The sequence below is a fragment of the Diabrotica undecimpunctata genome, chromosome 6 (genome assembly GCF_040954645.1).
Source record: "Diabrotica undecimpunctata isolate CICGRU chromosome 6, icDiaUnde3, whole genome shotgun sequence".
Lineage (NCBI taxonomy): Eukaryota > Metazoa > Arthropoda > Insecta > Coleoptera > Chrysomelidae > Diabrotica > Diabrotica undecimpunctata.
In genome coordinates this window covers 127,744,197-127,760,630 of record NC_092808.1, presented here as the reverse complement: position 1 = coordinate 127,760,630, position 16,434 = coordinate 127,744,197, and the positions used below count along the sequence as shown (strand labels likewise).

The window sequence follows — 16,434 nt, the reverse complement described above, 5'->3', positions numbered from 1 at the left end:
AGATTTCAAACAGTTCAGTTCCGAATCGCACTGTTCCTTTTTGTTGGTGATATAAGTTTGAGATTAGTCTTATATCCTTACCATTAAGTCTTGATGTTTTTAAGATATCGATTTGTTTTCCATGTGGTATTTTGTCAAATGCCTTCCCGAAATCAATTAAACATGCACACATCTCACAGCTAACATCCCTGGCTCTCTGTATTAGAGCTTGCAAACTGAAAAGTGTTTCCCTTGCTTCTAGTCCTGCTATGAATCCAAATTAAACATCACTTAAATGTTCTTCTAATTTGGTGTATATACGCGAGTGAATGATAGTAAGCATAGTACATGGCTCATCAAACTAATTATTCTATGTTCTTCCTAGCCTTATAGCTTTTTTGGGAAGTGTGATGCATATTGATAGTAACCAGTCTTTTGGAAAGTGACCAGTCTCATATATGTTGTGAAATACATTTGTAAGTGCTGTGATTTGGTGTACCTCTAATAGCTTTAAAATTTCATTGTGCATCAGATCTTGGTGATTTCCCATCTTTAATTTGCTTAATGGCCATAGTTACTTCTTCATTTGTTATTTCTGTATTCTTGTATTCTTTTCATCTTCTTAATTTATTTTCAATTGTAATGAAAATCTGGCCTTCGATGACTACAACTATGCCTGTATTGCATTATTACCTGATGTGCTGTACCTCTTTAATCTCTTTGTTCATTTGGAAATCGTCATGTTTGCGTTGTAGTGTGTTAATTTCCATACATTTCTCCATCAGCCATTCTTTTTTTAGCGCTTTTTATTTCCCCTAGTATATTGTTATGCAATTTTTTGTATCCATTGTCACTTCTACCTTTTAATTTCCTTCGCTCTTTCATCATCTTTAATATTTTATCTGGCATCCAGTCTTGCTTCTTTTGGTTTTTTTATTTAAAATTTTCATGCGAACGTATGGTAATGGATGTCTCAATTTCTCTAAGACGATATGTCCCTACAACATTCTTAACTGTAGCTTGTTCTATTTTCTTTTTCTTCTTCCTCTTTATAAGCAATTCTGCTTGTTCATTGGCAGAATAATACCTCTATGGAAGGTTGTCACTACATCTTTTGCGCGGTCATCCAATACTTCTTTTGCCGACTGGTGACTTATCACTTGCTATTTTGACGATACGGGTCTCCTCCATTCTGCTTATGTGGTTATTCCATTCTATTTTTCTATGTTGTGTCCATTCATTTATACACTGTGTGGTACATTTAACTTCTAATGCCTTCAGTTCTCTTTCGATCTCTCATCGTATTTCCTGTAATTTTTCTCGGTACTCTCATTTCTGCCGTTTCCAGTAGCCTTTGCATTACTGCTGTGTCAGGTCTTGCTTTTGAGGCATATTTCATTATTGGTCTTATTTTGGCTTTATAAATTCTTGACATCATCTCAGTGTTAATGTGCCTGTTTCGCCATAGAGTGTTATTAAGGCATCCTGCCAGTGTATTAGCTTTTTTTACATGATCTCTCATTTCTTTGTCCAGGTCTCCATAGCTAGACAGTGTAATTCCCAGTGTAATTTTATTCCCATTACTTATTCAATACTGATTCCATCAATTTCAATTTTACATCTGGTTGGTTCTTTGCTGACTACTATTGTTTTAGTTTTCTAAAATGAGATTATGATATTAAATTCTTTTGCTGTTATGTTAACTCTGTAGACTAGTCTTTGCAGACTATCTTCATCTTGGGCTATCAATACTGCGTCGTCTGCGTAACGAGTGTATTTTTATTTTTTTTTGTTTCCCATTCTGTATCCTCTTTCTTTGATAACGCTTTTAATGATTTCATCCATGATCAAATTGAAGAGCATGTTGTCCATCTATTCTGACTTCCATTCTGTTGTTTTGGTAGATGTTTTCGATAGTTTTTGTAATATTTAGGGGAACTTCTCTATTATACAGAAGATGGATTACATGGGGAACTTCTCTATTATACCGAAGATGGATTACATCTTTGAGTCTTACTCTGTCAAACGATTTCTTTAGGGCAATCAGACACAAAAATGCTGGTCTATTAAACTCTACTGATTTCTCAGTAATTTGCTTTATAACGAATATTGCATCTGTACACGATTTTCCACTACGAAAACCCTGTTGTTCATCTGCTAAACTTATCCTCCGATTTATTAGCACTTGTAAAATTTTATTTGTAAGTTTTAGCTTAGTATTTAACAAGTTTATGCAACTATAGTTTTCTGGCTCTTTTTTATCTCCTTTTTTGAATAGTAGAATTAGTTCGCGCGTTCTCCGTTCTTCCGGTATTTTATTGTGTTTTATAATTTTATTAATTAATATTGTTCTGAAGCTACTTTCTTTTGGCGTTTTAAAGTACCTAATTACTATTTAAATGGGAATAAGCCACAATGTTTATTAAATTGTTTAATTTACTAATGTTTGTATTTTAAGAACGATTTCCGAAGTGGAAATTGAAACGTCAATAAACTTACTTTAACCTTTAATTGTGGCTTATTCCCATTTAAATAGTAATTAATTTATTAATTAATGTTGTTAATTATTGTCATTGATGCACCACAATAGTTCAGTAATTCGTTTGATATCCCGTTTTTACCTGCTGCTTTTCAGTTCTTTAAGTTTTCAAGTAATATCCGAACTTCCTGTACATTTATATTAAGTTCTTCATTTGTGGTAATGTCCGGTGTTTCCGGTTCTAGCGTCGTTTGTTCTACCTCTGCATAGAGCTTTTTTATGTAGTCTATCCACGTATCCTTGGTTTTTTGTGTTTTAGTTATATTAGTTCCTTCTTGTATGTGTTTTGGTTCTATTAGTTCCTTTAACTCCTTTTAGTTCTTTGACCTAGCGCCATACTTCCAGTGATCATTTCAAAAGCCTTCTCAGTGATCATATTTTATTTTTCTTACAAGTGCATGTGTTTCGTTTCTAATTGTCTTGTAATTATGGTACGCCTCTTTTTCTTTTCTTTACATTTTTTTTACTTCTTTACAAAACCATGGAGTTCTTCGCCTTGGGAACGATTTGGATTCCTATTTTGGAGTTAGAATTCCAAAAAAAAATTTATGTTCAGGTGTGTCATTTCTTACATATTTTCTTCCTTGTCTGCTTGGTACAGGCTTCGAATGTTTCATGTTCCAATACTGTTCACTATTGCACAATATGGACTGACCTGGGGATTCTTAAAGGGTGCCCGGGATCGAAGGCCGTTTCCTTTAGATTTTTAGCCGTTGTAGTTATTTTTTGATATCCTTACGGATCTTTAATGTGGTAGTCATCCCGTGGCTTTCTACACCTGAATGTCGTTGACTAATTTAGCTCTTCAGTCAAGTTCTCAGCTCCAGGGAAATGAAGTACATGTCAATTCTTTTACCTGTAGTACAGAAGCAGAAGATGAATGTGGGATGTACAAGAATAACGAAGAGAATTTCTAATTTCTGTGGCATCAATGGTATTACATGTGATTTTACATTATTATTTTTCTTGGAATCTATTTATTTTTACAGCTTTGTTATTAAACTCATCTCTATTATGTATATTTAAAGATGTTAATAATACAGTAACATGCGTTACACCCCTCATGTATATTTATTTTCTTTTTAATTAAAATATCGATTTTTATTGTCCCAAAAGATAGTTATTATGTAAATATTCTGGGAATATATGCCCGTATTAACTTACTCATTAACCAACGTTTTGTTAGCATATCATATGGAAAGCTTTACATGCTTTACATGTTACTAGATCCTTTATGAGAACAAATAGCTGGCGCCGACGTCTTCTTTATGTTCACTATTATTTGATGGAAAATTTTCCGAAATACTCATTATAGTGCTTAGCGTTTGGTTTCTGTGAAATAATTCTCAGCGTTGAGATGAATAATTCTTGTAGTATTATAACCGCTCTATAAATTGGTAGAACTATAATATACATAATAGTATTTCTTCTTAAGATTTAGTAGAAGAGGATTAAGATAATCGGATAAGACGTAAGAAGATTATTAGATTTTTAGTTTTTTTTTATTTTTCATGCATTTCTGAAGAATAAATTTAGAATATTTTCTCCCACCTTTTTCTTTGTTTGCATACTTGGTTTTTCCTCTTATATAATAGTTCAAGTTATTTGTCATTTATGAATTAATATTGCAAAACTGCAAAAAAAATGGGCGCCAATAAGTTTTATTCTGGAACTTTTCTCTCAAAAACATCAGAAAAACACACGTCAGAGAACATATCAGTAAATTAGCAACAAAAATTATGAAAATTGACATATTGAATCATAAGCTGTAATAAAAGTATATATTTTCAACAAAATACTTTAGAAGGATTATTATATTATCTTCTACAACAAAATTAAAATACTTTGTAATAAAAAATATGTGCCTGTTGGCGTTGTACGCCAATGTGACAAAAAACCAATAAATTACGGCTGGCAGAATGTGCCGTAGAGTGACTACTTGACACTCAAAAGAGGTTTCGGCCAATTTGCAAGCCCTACAGAGACCGTAAAATGAGAAAATGAATGACAAGGTAATACACCACAAGTTTAATACCTAACCAAATATATACAGTCTAATTCTTTATAGCTACCCACTACCATTTATGTACAGTTAACCTAGTTACTTATATACAAAAAAAAATCCCTGGTTATACACAATGGATCCCTGATCACCTGAATTTACAAATAATAAAATATATAAGAAAAATTTAATGACCCTATCTAAAAAAGTAATTTACTTGCCTACTAGAGATGTAATTCTGTACTTCGGCTTTCAATTAAATGTCCTAACGAACTCTCTGATTAAATGTGTAGGTACACATAAAACCGTACAACAGAGTTGAAAGGGAGGATTTAAAACCTCAACCTGTATTTGACACTTAGTCCTTAAATTTTATTTACTTAGTATTATTTAAAAAATGACGGGTCTTTATTATTAAATGAAACAGTATCGCCATTCTGGATTCGTTTATTTCTTGTGACACTATTAGCAAATCGCAACGCAGCGCATAAGAAACAAAAACGTTTTAGTGTCATAGTGGCACGAAAAATATCGCGACCTGTTAGATCTGTCGCCCATAACGAACTTACATCTTCATTATTTGATTTAAAAGCACCAGATAGTAAAAGGATACCAATGAAGGCTTTCATTTCAGCTTTTTCTACATGGTTTGTAAATTGACAGTTTAGTGCCCTATCAGCGTTCTATTATAATATCAATGTTCTATTATAATATCTAGCATATGATCGTCAAATATCAAATTCCATGATTGTACTGGTTTGGCTGGTTTATTTCCGTATGCATCACCTATCACCGCAGGTATGCGTGTTCTGATTGTGTGTTCTTTTCGAGTTTTTCCGCAGACTGGAGGTATTTTTAGCCACATGTATTTATTCTGAAAAAAAATACTGCCCTGCTATCTCTAATTCTTCTTTTCATCTTTTTCAACCGTATCGGATTATTCTTGAACAATTTCATTTTCAGCTTGCTCCTTTTCTGATTCCTCTAACACTAAATCACTGTTATGTCACAATAGTGTCACTTAAGGAATACTGGATCAAATCTGGCCCGAATTCTTGTGTTGTCGGAAAACAGTCGCCCGCACGCACAATAGTCAGAGGTCAACTGAGAGTACCGTACAAAATAGGAGAATTCATAATTAGCCAGTGCCGTGCACCGTTTGCAATATTGGTTAAATTATAAAACTAAATTTGGTTGGGTCAATATTGACCCATCATACCAGTTGAGGGTTAAAATTAACGAATAAAACTTAAAATATGTATATATATATACAGTGATGAGTGCCTTAAGAACCGCAAAATAACGCAAAAGATAGAAAACATAATACGTTGTGAAATAAAAAGAGATAAAAGTAGTAGAGGTGGGAAATTATCGATTAGAAACCTCTAATTTACATTACATTACATTAGGTCTATCGATAGTTTCCCACCTTGAGACATTAGCTTATGAGCTAGTTGACTTCAGTCATAATATTACAAGTATGACGTCGAACATTAACATTTTTTAAATTTCGCATAAATTAAAAACTGATTGATGGCAATAAAGCAAATGTAAGTAAACAGTTTAATTAGTAGTAATTTGATAAATACAGAATAACAAGCTATGATGATTCTGTATTGAGAATAGTGTATGCGACGTCTCAAATCACACTTTATTATTGATCAATACTTTAATTTTGGATAAAAACATACTCGTACTTAAACTGTTTTTACTCACATTACGTGATATGTATTACTATGACTGAAGTCAACCAGCTCATAAGCTAACGTCTAAAGGTGGAATCTTTCGATAGATCTAATGTAATGTAAAGTAAATTATAGGTTAATATCGAAAATTTTTCACCTCTACTACTTGCATCTCTTTTTATTTTACAAAGTATTATGTTTGCTATCTTTTGCGTTATTTTGCCGGTTCTTAAGGCACTCATGCCTATATATATATATATATATATATATATATATATATATATATATATATATATATATATATATATATATATATATATATATTGTTGGTGTAATTCAAATATAACATGTCGGTGGCAATATGTGTAAAAAAAAAGAAAATAAATAAATACTGTTGACTAGTCAACGTAATCAAGATCTATTTATCATTTTAGCCCCCATTTTATCAAAAATAAGCAAATCAAAGACAAAACAATTATATTTACCAATTTCACATTCAGAATTAACGTACCCATATTAGTTAAGAACACTTATCAAATTCAAAACACCAAAAATTCATGTTGTCCTGTGTAATTTACATGCATACAATATTTTTTAACTAGTATTATATATTATTCTTACAGAATAATTGTTTTAGTAACATATCTGAACTAGAATGCCATTTTCTTCAAATCAAAAGCTTATTTTTACTGAATGCTTTAATACCAAACACGCTAGCATAGTTTTAGAGGGAGAAAACAATACAATAAAATTCTCATTATTTTAATAACTAAATTGATTTAAAGGGAAAAACGATTAAACGTAATAATAAAACATATAGTTTGCGTTGTTAGCGATCTAGGTAAATAACGTGAAAAATTACACCTCAAATTGTCTATTGTTACTGTTTAAATATTTATGGAATATTAAACTAAAACGTGCATTTTTTATTTTGCAGGTGTTCGAGTTCAGCTAATGGTACAACATGACAACGATATAATTCTAAAAAGAGGATACCAGGAAAGAGAAGTTTAAAATGTTTACGTGCTGTATAAAATATTTACTATGTGCCTTCAACTTTATAATATTCCTCTCAGGAACAGCCATACTAGGCGTTGGTCTATGGCTAAAAATAGACAAAAACTCCTTTATAGGACTACTCAAAATAGTTCCTTACGAACAAGTCCAAGACTTCACAAAACCCGGCGTAATAGAGCACCTGTCCTACCTTCTAATGGGCATTGGGGGTATAATGTTCATCGTATCTTTTCTAGGATATTGCGGAGCCATGAGAGAATCCCAGTGTATGTTAACCACTTACGGGTTGCTTCTTCTCGTCATTTTAATTTTAGAGATAACAGCTGGATGCTTAGCTATTATATATAAAGGCACAGCCGAGACTGAAGTTAAAAACGTCCTGAAAACATCTTTATCGAAATACTATTCAAATTCTGAAAACGGCAGTGCAGCCAATCTCGCTTGGGACGGGTTACAAATGTCATTGAAGTGTTGCGGCGTCGACGATTACGCAGACTACCAAAAGAACGAGAACTGGGCCAAAGGGGATAAAGTTATTCCCGAATCGTGCTGTGTGTTAAACGAGAACAAAAAACCCAAAGTGTCTACTTGTACCTACTCCCCAAACGAAGTTAATTCGTATTATTCGAAGGGTTGTTACAAGGAAGTTATAAACTGGATAATGAGTAATCTCAACATGGTTATTATAGTTTTAGTTGTGTTCGGAGTTGTGGAAATTTTAGGGGTATTACTGTCGTTTTGTTTGGTTAATTTTATAAACAAAAGCAATCGATTCAATTATTAAGCACGTAACGAGCGAACAAGTGAAAGATAGAAGAAAATAACACTTTATATAGTTATTTTGACTGCTTGTAATTTTAATAGCAACCAAAGATTGATATTTCGTGTTACAAATTACAAAGACTTTATATTGTAAAGAATTTTATTTAAATATTTGTTTATATAAAAATGTACCATAGGATATTCAATCTGTTTAGTGATTAGTATATATAAATGTTTTTAACGTGAAAAACGGAATACATTGTTCATTAAAAGATAAAAATATTACTATAAAGTATTCTGAAACTACGATTTTTTGGATTTTTTTATTTATATGGAAACAGAATTACGATTAAATTATATATTCACCATTTATGTCCAAATTATTGTACCTTAATCATCAAAACAGCTCGTGCAACATTTCTATGCAATTACTAGATCGATTAATAAAAATAAATTCTATAGTTGCGGTAACATATCGTTGTGGTACATGCAAAAGGTCGAATGTCAATAAAATATCGTCGGTATACTGCGAAAACTAGGTAAATGTCGGAATACCGAAATCGAGAAAAAACGTTTTTAAAGTTTAGTTTTTTATTGTAACTTAAGCAGTCAGCTTGTTTTTAATATTAGGTATTCTAGTGAAAGATGCATATATCTAAAATGATATTCTATTATTAGTTTGAAAAAGTTGAGACACCTATCTGACTAATCCTAAATTTAAGTTGAAAATGCTATTTACCTGGTTTTACCTGTACATCTAAATAAATCAGTTACTCTTCAAATAACATATATAACACAAATATAATAAACCAAGTATATTATTTTCCAGTTTTGTGATCGAGATATGAGGCTTTTACTAGGTAATAGCAATGTTTTAAGGTATTAGTCGATATTTATGACATTTAATTGGTTTTCCCTGAAAATTTTATTAACAGCTGTTTGTAGTTATAGTTATTATTTATATGAATGATAGACAAATTGATGGAAAAAACAAATTTTTTCGAATATAATGATAACAATATTATATTTTATAATAATAACAATATTATTATTATGAGGCTTCATCGTCAGATTCGTCACTAAAAGCAGACTCTGGCAAGATATCTGTTGCATCATTTCCCGTTTTCAAATTACGATACCACCCGCAATATTCGTCCTGTATCACTCCCTTATCACATAGCTGTACCAAAATCTCTTTTTTCTGCTATGCTAATTGGCAAATGTGCATGCAAGTCGTTTAAGTTCTTCAAGATTGCTTGTATTAGTTGATAACTTGGCGTGCTTTTTTCTTGTTGACTGCCGTGCAGTATCAGTAAGGAAATAATTGAAGCTTGTTGACATGTCATAATTAAAATAGATTCTGTTTGTCTCTCCTTTCGCGAATATCATTCTTTTTATCTTCAACCACATTATTTTTTCGCCGTTTTGGTCTTTTGTCCGATTTTTAATTAAAGTGTGTGACAAATTTTTTAAATCATAAAAGTCGCAATATTTAAATTCTTTACATTTGTGTGGTTCTATACATACTTTTTAATTATCAACCTTGATATTTTTAGTTCCTCTTACATTTTGAAAAACAGACAAGTAATCTGGCATCCCACAGATAGATCTGTGTTTTTTAGCGGTTTCGATACTACTGTGCATACTGCATAGAGTCAACTTCCATATAGGAATGTCCATACTCTAAAAATTTGTGTTCAATAATATTTAAATGGTCTATGTGTTGAAGGTTGAAGTAAGGCTGCAATATGCGGATTACGATTCTGTCCTCCGCAGGTATCAGAAAATAAAGTTATTTCACTTACATATTCTGGAACACATTTTGATAAGTAGTGGAGTATAATGCTTCCTATTTCAGAACTTCCTCGTCTACCGTTAATTTCTGACCAGGCAAAATAGTAAGCTGCATTTAGTAATGCGGCTTCATATACACACAAATTGTAGACGCATAATTTTCGAGAATAATATAGTAGTCCAGTCAATCCACTTGGAATCTGTAGTACAGCCAGTAGATCGAACGTAATTGAAACAAAATACCGTTGTTCATTAGATCTCTTCTTGTCATTTTGTTTTTCAAGATTACATACTTCTTTGATTTTCTGATGTTTTCTGTAACTGTCTTCTAAATCCGATTTGTCAGTTGGACTAGCCCTATCATATTTATTACAAACTAAACATTGATCTTTTTTAGGAACAAAAAAGCTTAAATTATAATCGTAGAAAATATTCTTCGATATGTAATTTCGCAAACACCTTCCAGTTTCCTCTGCTCACAGTCATTTATAAAAAGTTGGTACATTTTTCTTATACTTAAATTTTTGTCCAAATATCTACGCTTTGAACTTTGGCGAATATAATGTGTGCCCATGGTTGGAAAAGACTCAATATGAGACTTCACAATTTTTCGGGTTTCACTGCTCTTTTATCCGTATCTGCATAACAGCCTAGAATATCAGTTTTTCTTACAACATCTTGTATTAACGACGCTGATATACAAAGTGTCTTACAAAAAATCTCTCATATACCTGTATGTCTTGACCATTCAAAGAAAAGTAACACTTTTTTGGAAAATGCACGTGGTTTTTTTAAACTTCGACGAACTGCAACAACTTTCTTTGGTGGCTCCGTTTTAATACGTGCAATAAGAAAATTTTTCTGACCTGGAAAATTAACTGATTTTGGCAATTTTGCTGGTCTATTCTTTTTTTTATCTCATAAGGCAAACCCTCAGCACGCCTTCTTTTTGCGACACTTATTACCCAATCTTTGGAGTTAGCTTTTCTCCAACGTTTAAATTGTTTCCACCTATTTCAGTATTTTCTTTTTCATCATTTAGGCTATCAAGGTCAGCTGTTTGTAATTTATATAGACTTCCTAGAGAGAGTGATCCCTCTTCAGTTGGCTGATATGTGGGGTCTACATCTCAAAAGTCACTATCAAAAATGGATTCCATCATTGAGACTATATTGTTCTGAGAATCATCAAGAGTTGAACTGATGTCCTCAATTTTAAAGGAATCTAAAAACACAAGATATTGCACAACAAGTAACTAATTAATACCTATTAAAAGTATTTCAAAACTTTCTTCCTAGTCACAAATATAGAAGACAAGCGATTTTCCAGCAAACACGTATTTGCTGAATCCTAAAATAAATCTGCACAGCAGATATTAGCAGATAAATTATATCATAAACACCACATAAGATCATTTATGGTTTTAGCTTAGTAATCATTCCTAAATTTTAACTCAACCCTTTAGCAGGTATAATGAAGTAAGTGTACTTCAAAGGTTTTTATATGTAGGCTTACTTTGTTTTACATGCAAATTATCTGCTATATATAGAGCGGAAAAAGCTGAGAATTTTGGTATACTTAACTCAATATTTTAAAATTTGTCATTTACCTGGTTTTCGCAGTATACCGATGATATATTTTTTCTTTTTTGACATGTAAGTATCCAAAACAAGCTTCTCCAACGTTTGCAAAAACTCCTATGTATATCGACCAATCATAAGTGAGCGTTTGAATTAGTTGCAATAAGACCAATGTCAGAAGTCTCGTTATGGTTAATGCAAATTGTCGTATGTCATTGTATTCCCGTGGCGTGAGACGTATTTTGTATTGATTTTATTCAAGCATCATTATTATGTTGTATACCCAGTTGTGTACGTATTTAACTCTTGTTTTTAATATAATTTAACCTCACAAGTAATAATAGTACTTTGTATTTGTAATGATAACTGTTAAATTTACTTCAAACAAAATACTAGCCTCATTTTTTCTATGTTTTTCAAGTTCAAACTTTAATGATCATAGTTTTATAATATTTTACAATAAGATAAACTTTAAATATTATTACTTATGATAATAATTAATTAGTTATAGTTATAGTTATATCACATAAAGGCAGAAAAACAGACAGACAATAACTATTGAGTCCTTAGTAATAAATATTAAAAGGGTCAAAAATTTTAGTATATACTTTGTTCTGATAAATTGTGGAGATAATTACAACATATTCAATATATATTCTATCGAAAATGAATGAATTTATTCAATATGCTAACGTGGAAAAAAAAAACGAAAAAGTCCCACCCAAACATCTCTTTTCTGAACCTTAAAACTTGAATTACTAAATTTTTAGGTAACTGAACTAAGCCTCAGTTTTATTATAGTGTATTTTTATGTATGAGAGAGTAACAAAACAATAAATTATGTATGCAAATCCCTAAACTGTTGATACGGGTGACTCAATTAAAAACAGATATTTGTCAACAAGTTTACAGAAGTATATAGGAAAACAATTTTAAATTGAATATGACCACCAGGTATAAAGGTTGGAGCAGAATAGAATACAATAGTTGTGAGGGTTACTAATCCCTAAATAAGGTTGCCAGTGTCGGAGTGATGGAGGTTAACAGGTACTAATGAATTTGCAAGAAATGTAAGATGTTTATTTTATTATATATAACCAATAAAAGTTTAATAAGTACCTACCTATTTGCAAAATAAAGTTTAATTCTTTAGATAAAATAAAACGTTTTATTTTATCTATTTGCAAAATAAAGTTTAATTCTTTGCCTATTTGCAAAATAAAGTTTAATTCTTTAGAAAAAATAAAACGTTTTATTTTATCTGAAATGAGTGCATTCCACGAAGTAAGAGTTTCAACAATCAAACATTTAATTGTTTAATTCCAGGAATCTACGACAGTAATTGACTAGATAATTACCTTCTAAACTTATTCCACAGAAAATGTGATAGTGGGTTTTTCCATTTTGTATATAGGAAGGTCCAAGTGGCGTATTCAAAATTCTTAACAGTTCACTAAAAGTAGGTACTTCAGTTGCAAGGTGCAGTTTATTGTGTATACTAGTGTTATGGAAAATTTGGAAGTGCCGTGTAAACGGCGAAAAATTGGTCCTCTAACAGTTAATGAAAAAACATTAATATTTAATTGTTTTAAATCATTTACAGACAAACGTTTATATGAAAGTGTTGATGAGACCGTTGAGTTAGTTAGCAGTACACTTGGTGTTGGGAAATCTACGATTTACAGAGTTATTAAAGAAGAGAAATGTGGTAGTTTTCAAATGCCACGTAATGCTCCAGGGAAACCAAAATTTCAAATAGAATATCATTTTAAAGAAGGACTTCGACGGAAAGTGCATGAATTCTTCTTTAGACAAGAATTTCCAACATTGGATAAAGTTCTTGTCTCAGTTCGAGATGATAAGGATTACCCAGAAATGAGTCGAAGTACGTTATGGAAACTTTTAAAAGAAATAGGCTTCCGCTGGAAAAAGAATCCCAGAAAGTCTATTTTATTAGAAAGAAGCGATATTGTCATATGGAGAAGACATTTTCTAAGAACCATAAAGGAAATGAGAAACCAAAAAAGAAAAATATTTTATCTTGATGAAACATGGATCAACGAGGGTCATACACCAAATAAATTTTGGCAGGATGAAACTGTTACAAGTCAAAGGCACGCTTTTGTAAATAACTTATCTACTGGTTTAAACCCACCATCAGGAAAGGGACGCAGGCTGATAATAGTACACATTGGCAGTTCAGACGGTTTTGTTGAAGGTGGTTTATTAACTTTTGAATCAACTCGTACCGGTGACTACCATGAAGACATGAACGCTGATGTCTTTCAAGAATGGTTCGAACAAATGATAGATCTTCTTCCTAAGAACTGTGTAATAGTAATGGATAATGCAAGTTATCACTCCAGACTTATAGAAGGACTGCCCACAACCAAGTGGTTAAAAAAAGACTTGCAGAATTGGCTGAGTTCAAAAAATATTACGTACCATCCCGGATCTATAAGAAAGGAACTTTATTCGTTGTGTGCCCTTCATAAAGAAAAATTTAAAAAATACGAAATTGATGAAATTGCGAAAAATCGTGGAATGACAGTACTTAGATCCCCACCATATCATTGTGAATTAAACCCGATTGAACTGGTATGGGCACAGATAAAGAGTGAAGTTTCAAGAAAAAATACTACTTTTAAAATTCATGATGTTAAACAGTTGTTTTTGGAGGCCGTAAATAATGTAAAACCTGAAAACTGGGAAAAGGCAGTAAATCACACTATTAAAGAAGAGGAAAAAATGTGAAAGCTGGACAATATTACTGATAAAATGATCGAGCCAGTTATTATAAATCTTGGTTCTGAAAGTTCATCTTCTGAATCTGATTTGGATTTGTAACAAGTAGCTGTAAGTTTTATATTAATATTTTTATTCATCTATTTAACATACCTTAGACGGTTTTAAAAACTCTTTTTCTCTTTTGTAATTTTTAAAAATTAAAAAAAATGTAAATTTTTTAAAACCCTTTTTAATGTAGGCCAGTCAGTTCTAATATAGTGTGTGATAAAAGAGGTCACTTTTGTTTACATACACATAACACTTTATAACACTGAAATAATTCATTTATTTTTTACAATTATTCAAAGTAATTTTTCAATTAATCTTGAGCACGCCCATGGAGTGGTCGGAGCTACCAGTTAAAATTATGCTAATTACTCTCTCGTTCATAAAAATAAACTATAATAGCGTCTTGGCGCCATTTTGAAATATACTTTTAAATGGGATCATGGAGAAATTAATATATTATTTAAAAGCACTTGTATAAATCATTAGGTCCCTGGGTTTTTTTTATTCTTTGTGGCACCGTTTCAAAATCCCCACTAAATTGTGAAAATCTTATTAAAAAACTCTCGGTAAAAGAATAACTCTTTTTTCCCAGATGGATAACGTCACTCAAAAAATCTTAATTTAAAAATAAAATCGATCTTTTTTGAGATTTATCTCCATACATATAAACATATACATAAAAGGAATTTAAAATAACAATCATTATATTTGTCCCTTTCATCTCTACGCTCATGACTACTATATGTACTAAATATTCAATGATAAATAAAATAGTTTGGAAAATTAAATAATGTGTAAAATTATCGAAACAATATTCAAAAAGAAATTATGATTTTTCCATTCTTTGATTTTTAAAACCAAAGTGACAAAAATCAGAACATAATAATTAAAAAAAATGTATTCCCTCATTGGGATCGAACTCGCGACGTCTGGTTGCTAATCTGGTTGTTAATAAAATAAATAATAAGGTGGCTAATCAATGTCATTATTTGACAAGAACATTATTAAGATTGTATTCCAAAAATGGAAAGGTTATTAGGAATCATAGAAGTTCCAGGAAGAATATTTATTTGTAAAAGAATTAATATAAAATAATAATATTAATAAATATTAAATATACTTACAAAATGATATACATATTTACAATATGAAATTTACAATACACAATATCAAATTTACAATATGAAATACATATTTACAATATAAAATTTTGATACTCATCATACAGGGAAAGATTCAAGAAAGAAGATCTCTTGGCCGAAGGCAGAACTCATGGTTGAAGAATCTACTTGATTGGTATCAATGCAGATCGATTAATTTGTTTAGAGCAGCAAATTCAAAAATAAAAATAGCCATTATGATTGCCAACCTCCGTAGGGAGACGGCACTGTAAGAAGAGAATATTTACAAAAGGAACATTTTTATTCTCGAGAGAGAAAAGAGAGAATATATCTTCTGTCTCTCTCTTACCTATATCTTACATATGTAATGATTTTGCCGATTCACTCCCGTACAAATTTCCGACGTCGAATGCGCGTATAGAAGTATAACTTCAAAAATACGAAATAAAACAATTTATAGGAATTACTATTTACATATAAATAATTCGACTTCTATTAACAAGAAGGAATGCTATAGAACACTATTGAAATGCCAATATTAGTCACCTAGCAGTTAGCGATGTGGTGAGTTGTAACAGATTTAAAGATATATAAAACGTTTCTTGCATTTAAATAACAATGATAACATGATTGAAAATGATCAGCCTGGACATGACAGATTATTCAAAATCAGACTTGTTCTAAGCCAAATCAAAGAACGGCTACTCATGGTTCCGAAAGAAGAATTTCTGGTTGGAGACGAACATATTATACCAACAAAAGCGCGAAGCCAACTAAAGCAGTATAACCCAAAAAAAAACAACATAAGTGGGGCTTTAAAAACTTGCTGAATAGTATTTCGGGATTCAACTATGATTTTGATTTGTTTGCTGGTTCCGAAAGTAATATTGTACCTCCAGGAGCACGAAATCTTAGTATAAGCAGCAACGTGGTTGTTAAATTAGCAGATTCGATACCAAAACATCAACATTAGAAGTTGTTTTTTGATAATTGGTTCACCAGCATACCTCTTATGGTATATCTGACCAAAGAGGGCATTTTTAATTTTGGGAACAGTAAGACTAAATCGTGTTCCTGGAGTTGTGACGCCAGCTGAGAAAGAAATGAAGAAGCGGGTAGACGTTAAATGGTAGAGAAAATAGACAATATGGATATCGGT

At 31.4% G+C, this 16,434-nt stretch overlaps 2 protein-coding genes across 2 annotated transcripts in view; one reads left to right on the top strand and one right to left on the bottom strand.

Annotated features, from left to right (window-relative positions):
• The window catches only part of LOC140443874 (tetraspanin-9-like), a 61,098-nt gene extending 52,737 nt beyond the window's left edge, over window positions 1-8,361 (top strand). Inside the window, exon 2 of the mRNA XM_072535369.1 lies at window positions 7,143-8,361. Coding sequence (XP_072391470.1) covers window positions 7,221-8,006 — 786 coding nt within the window. The 5' untranslated portion in view covers window positions 7,143-7,220 and the 3' untranslated portion in view covers window positions 8,007-8,361. The remainder of the gene's footprint in view (window positions 1-7,142) is intronic.
• Window positions 1-16,434, bottom strand: part of LOC140444610 (opioid-binding protein/cell adhesion molecule-like) — a 729,647-nt gene that overhangs the window by 487,566 nt on the left and 225,647 nt on the right. The window lies entirely within an intron of this gene.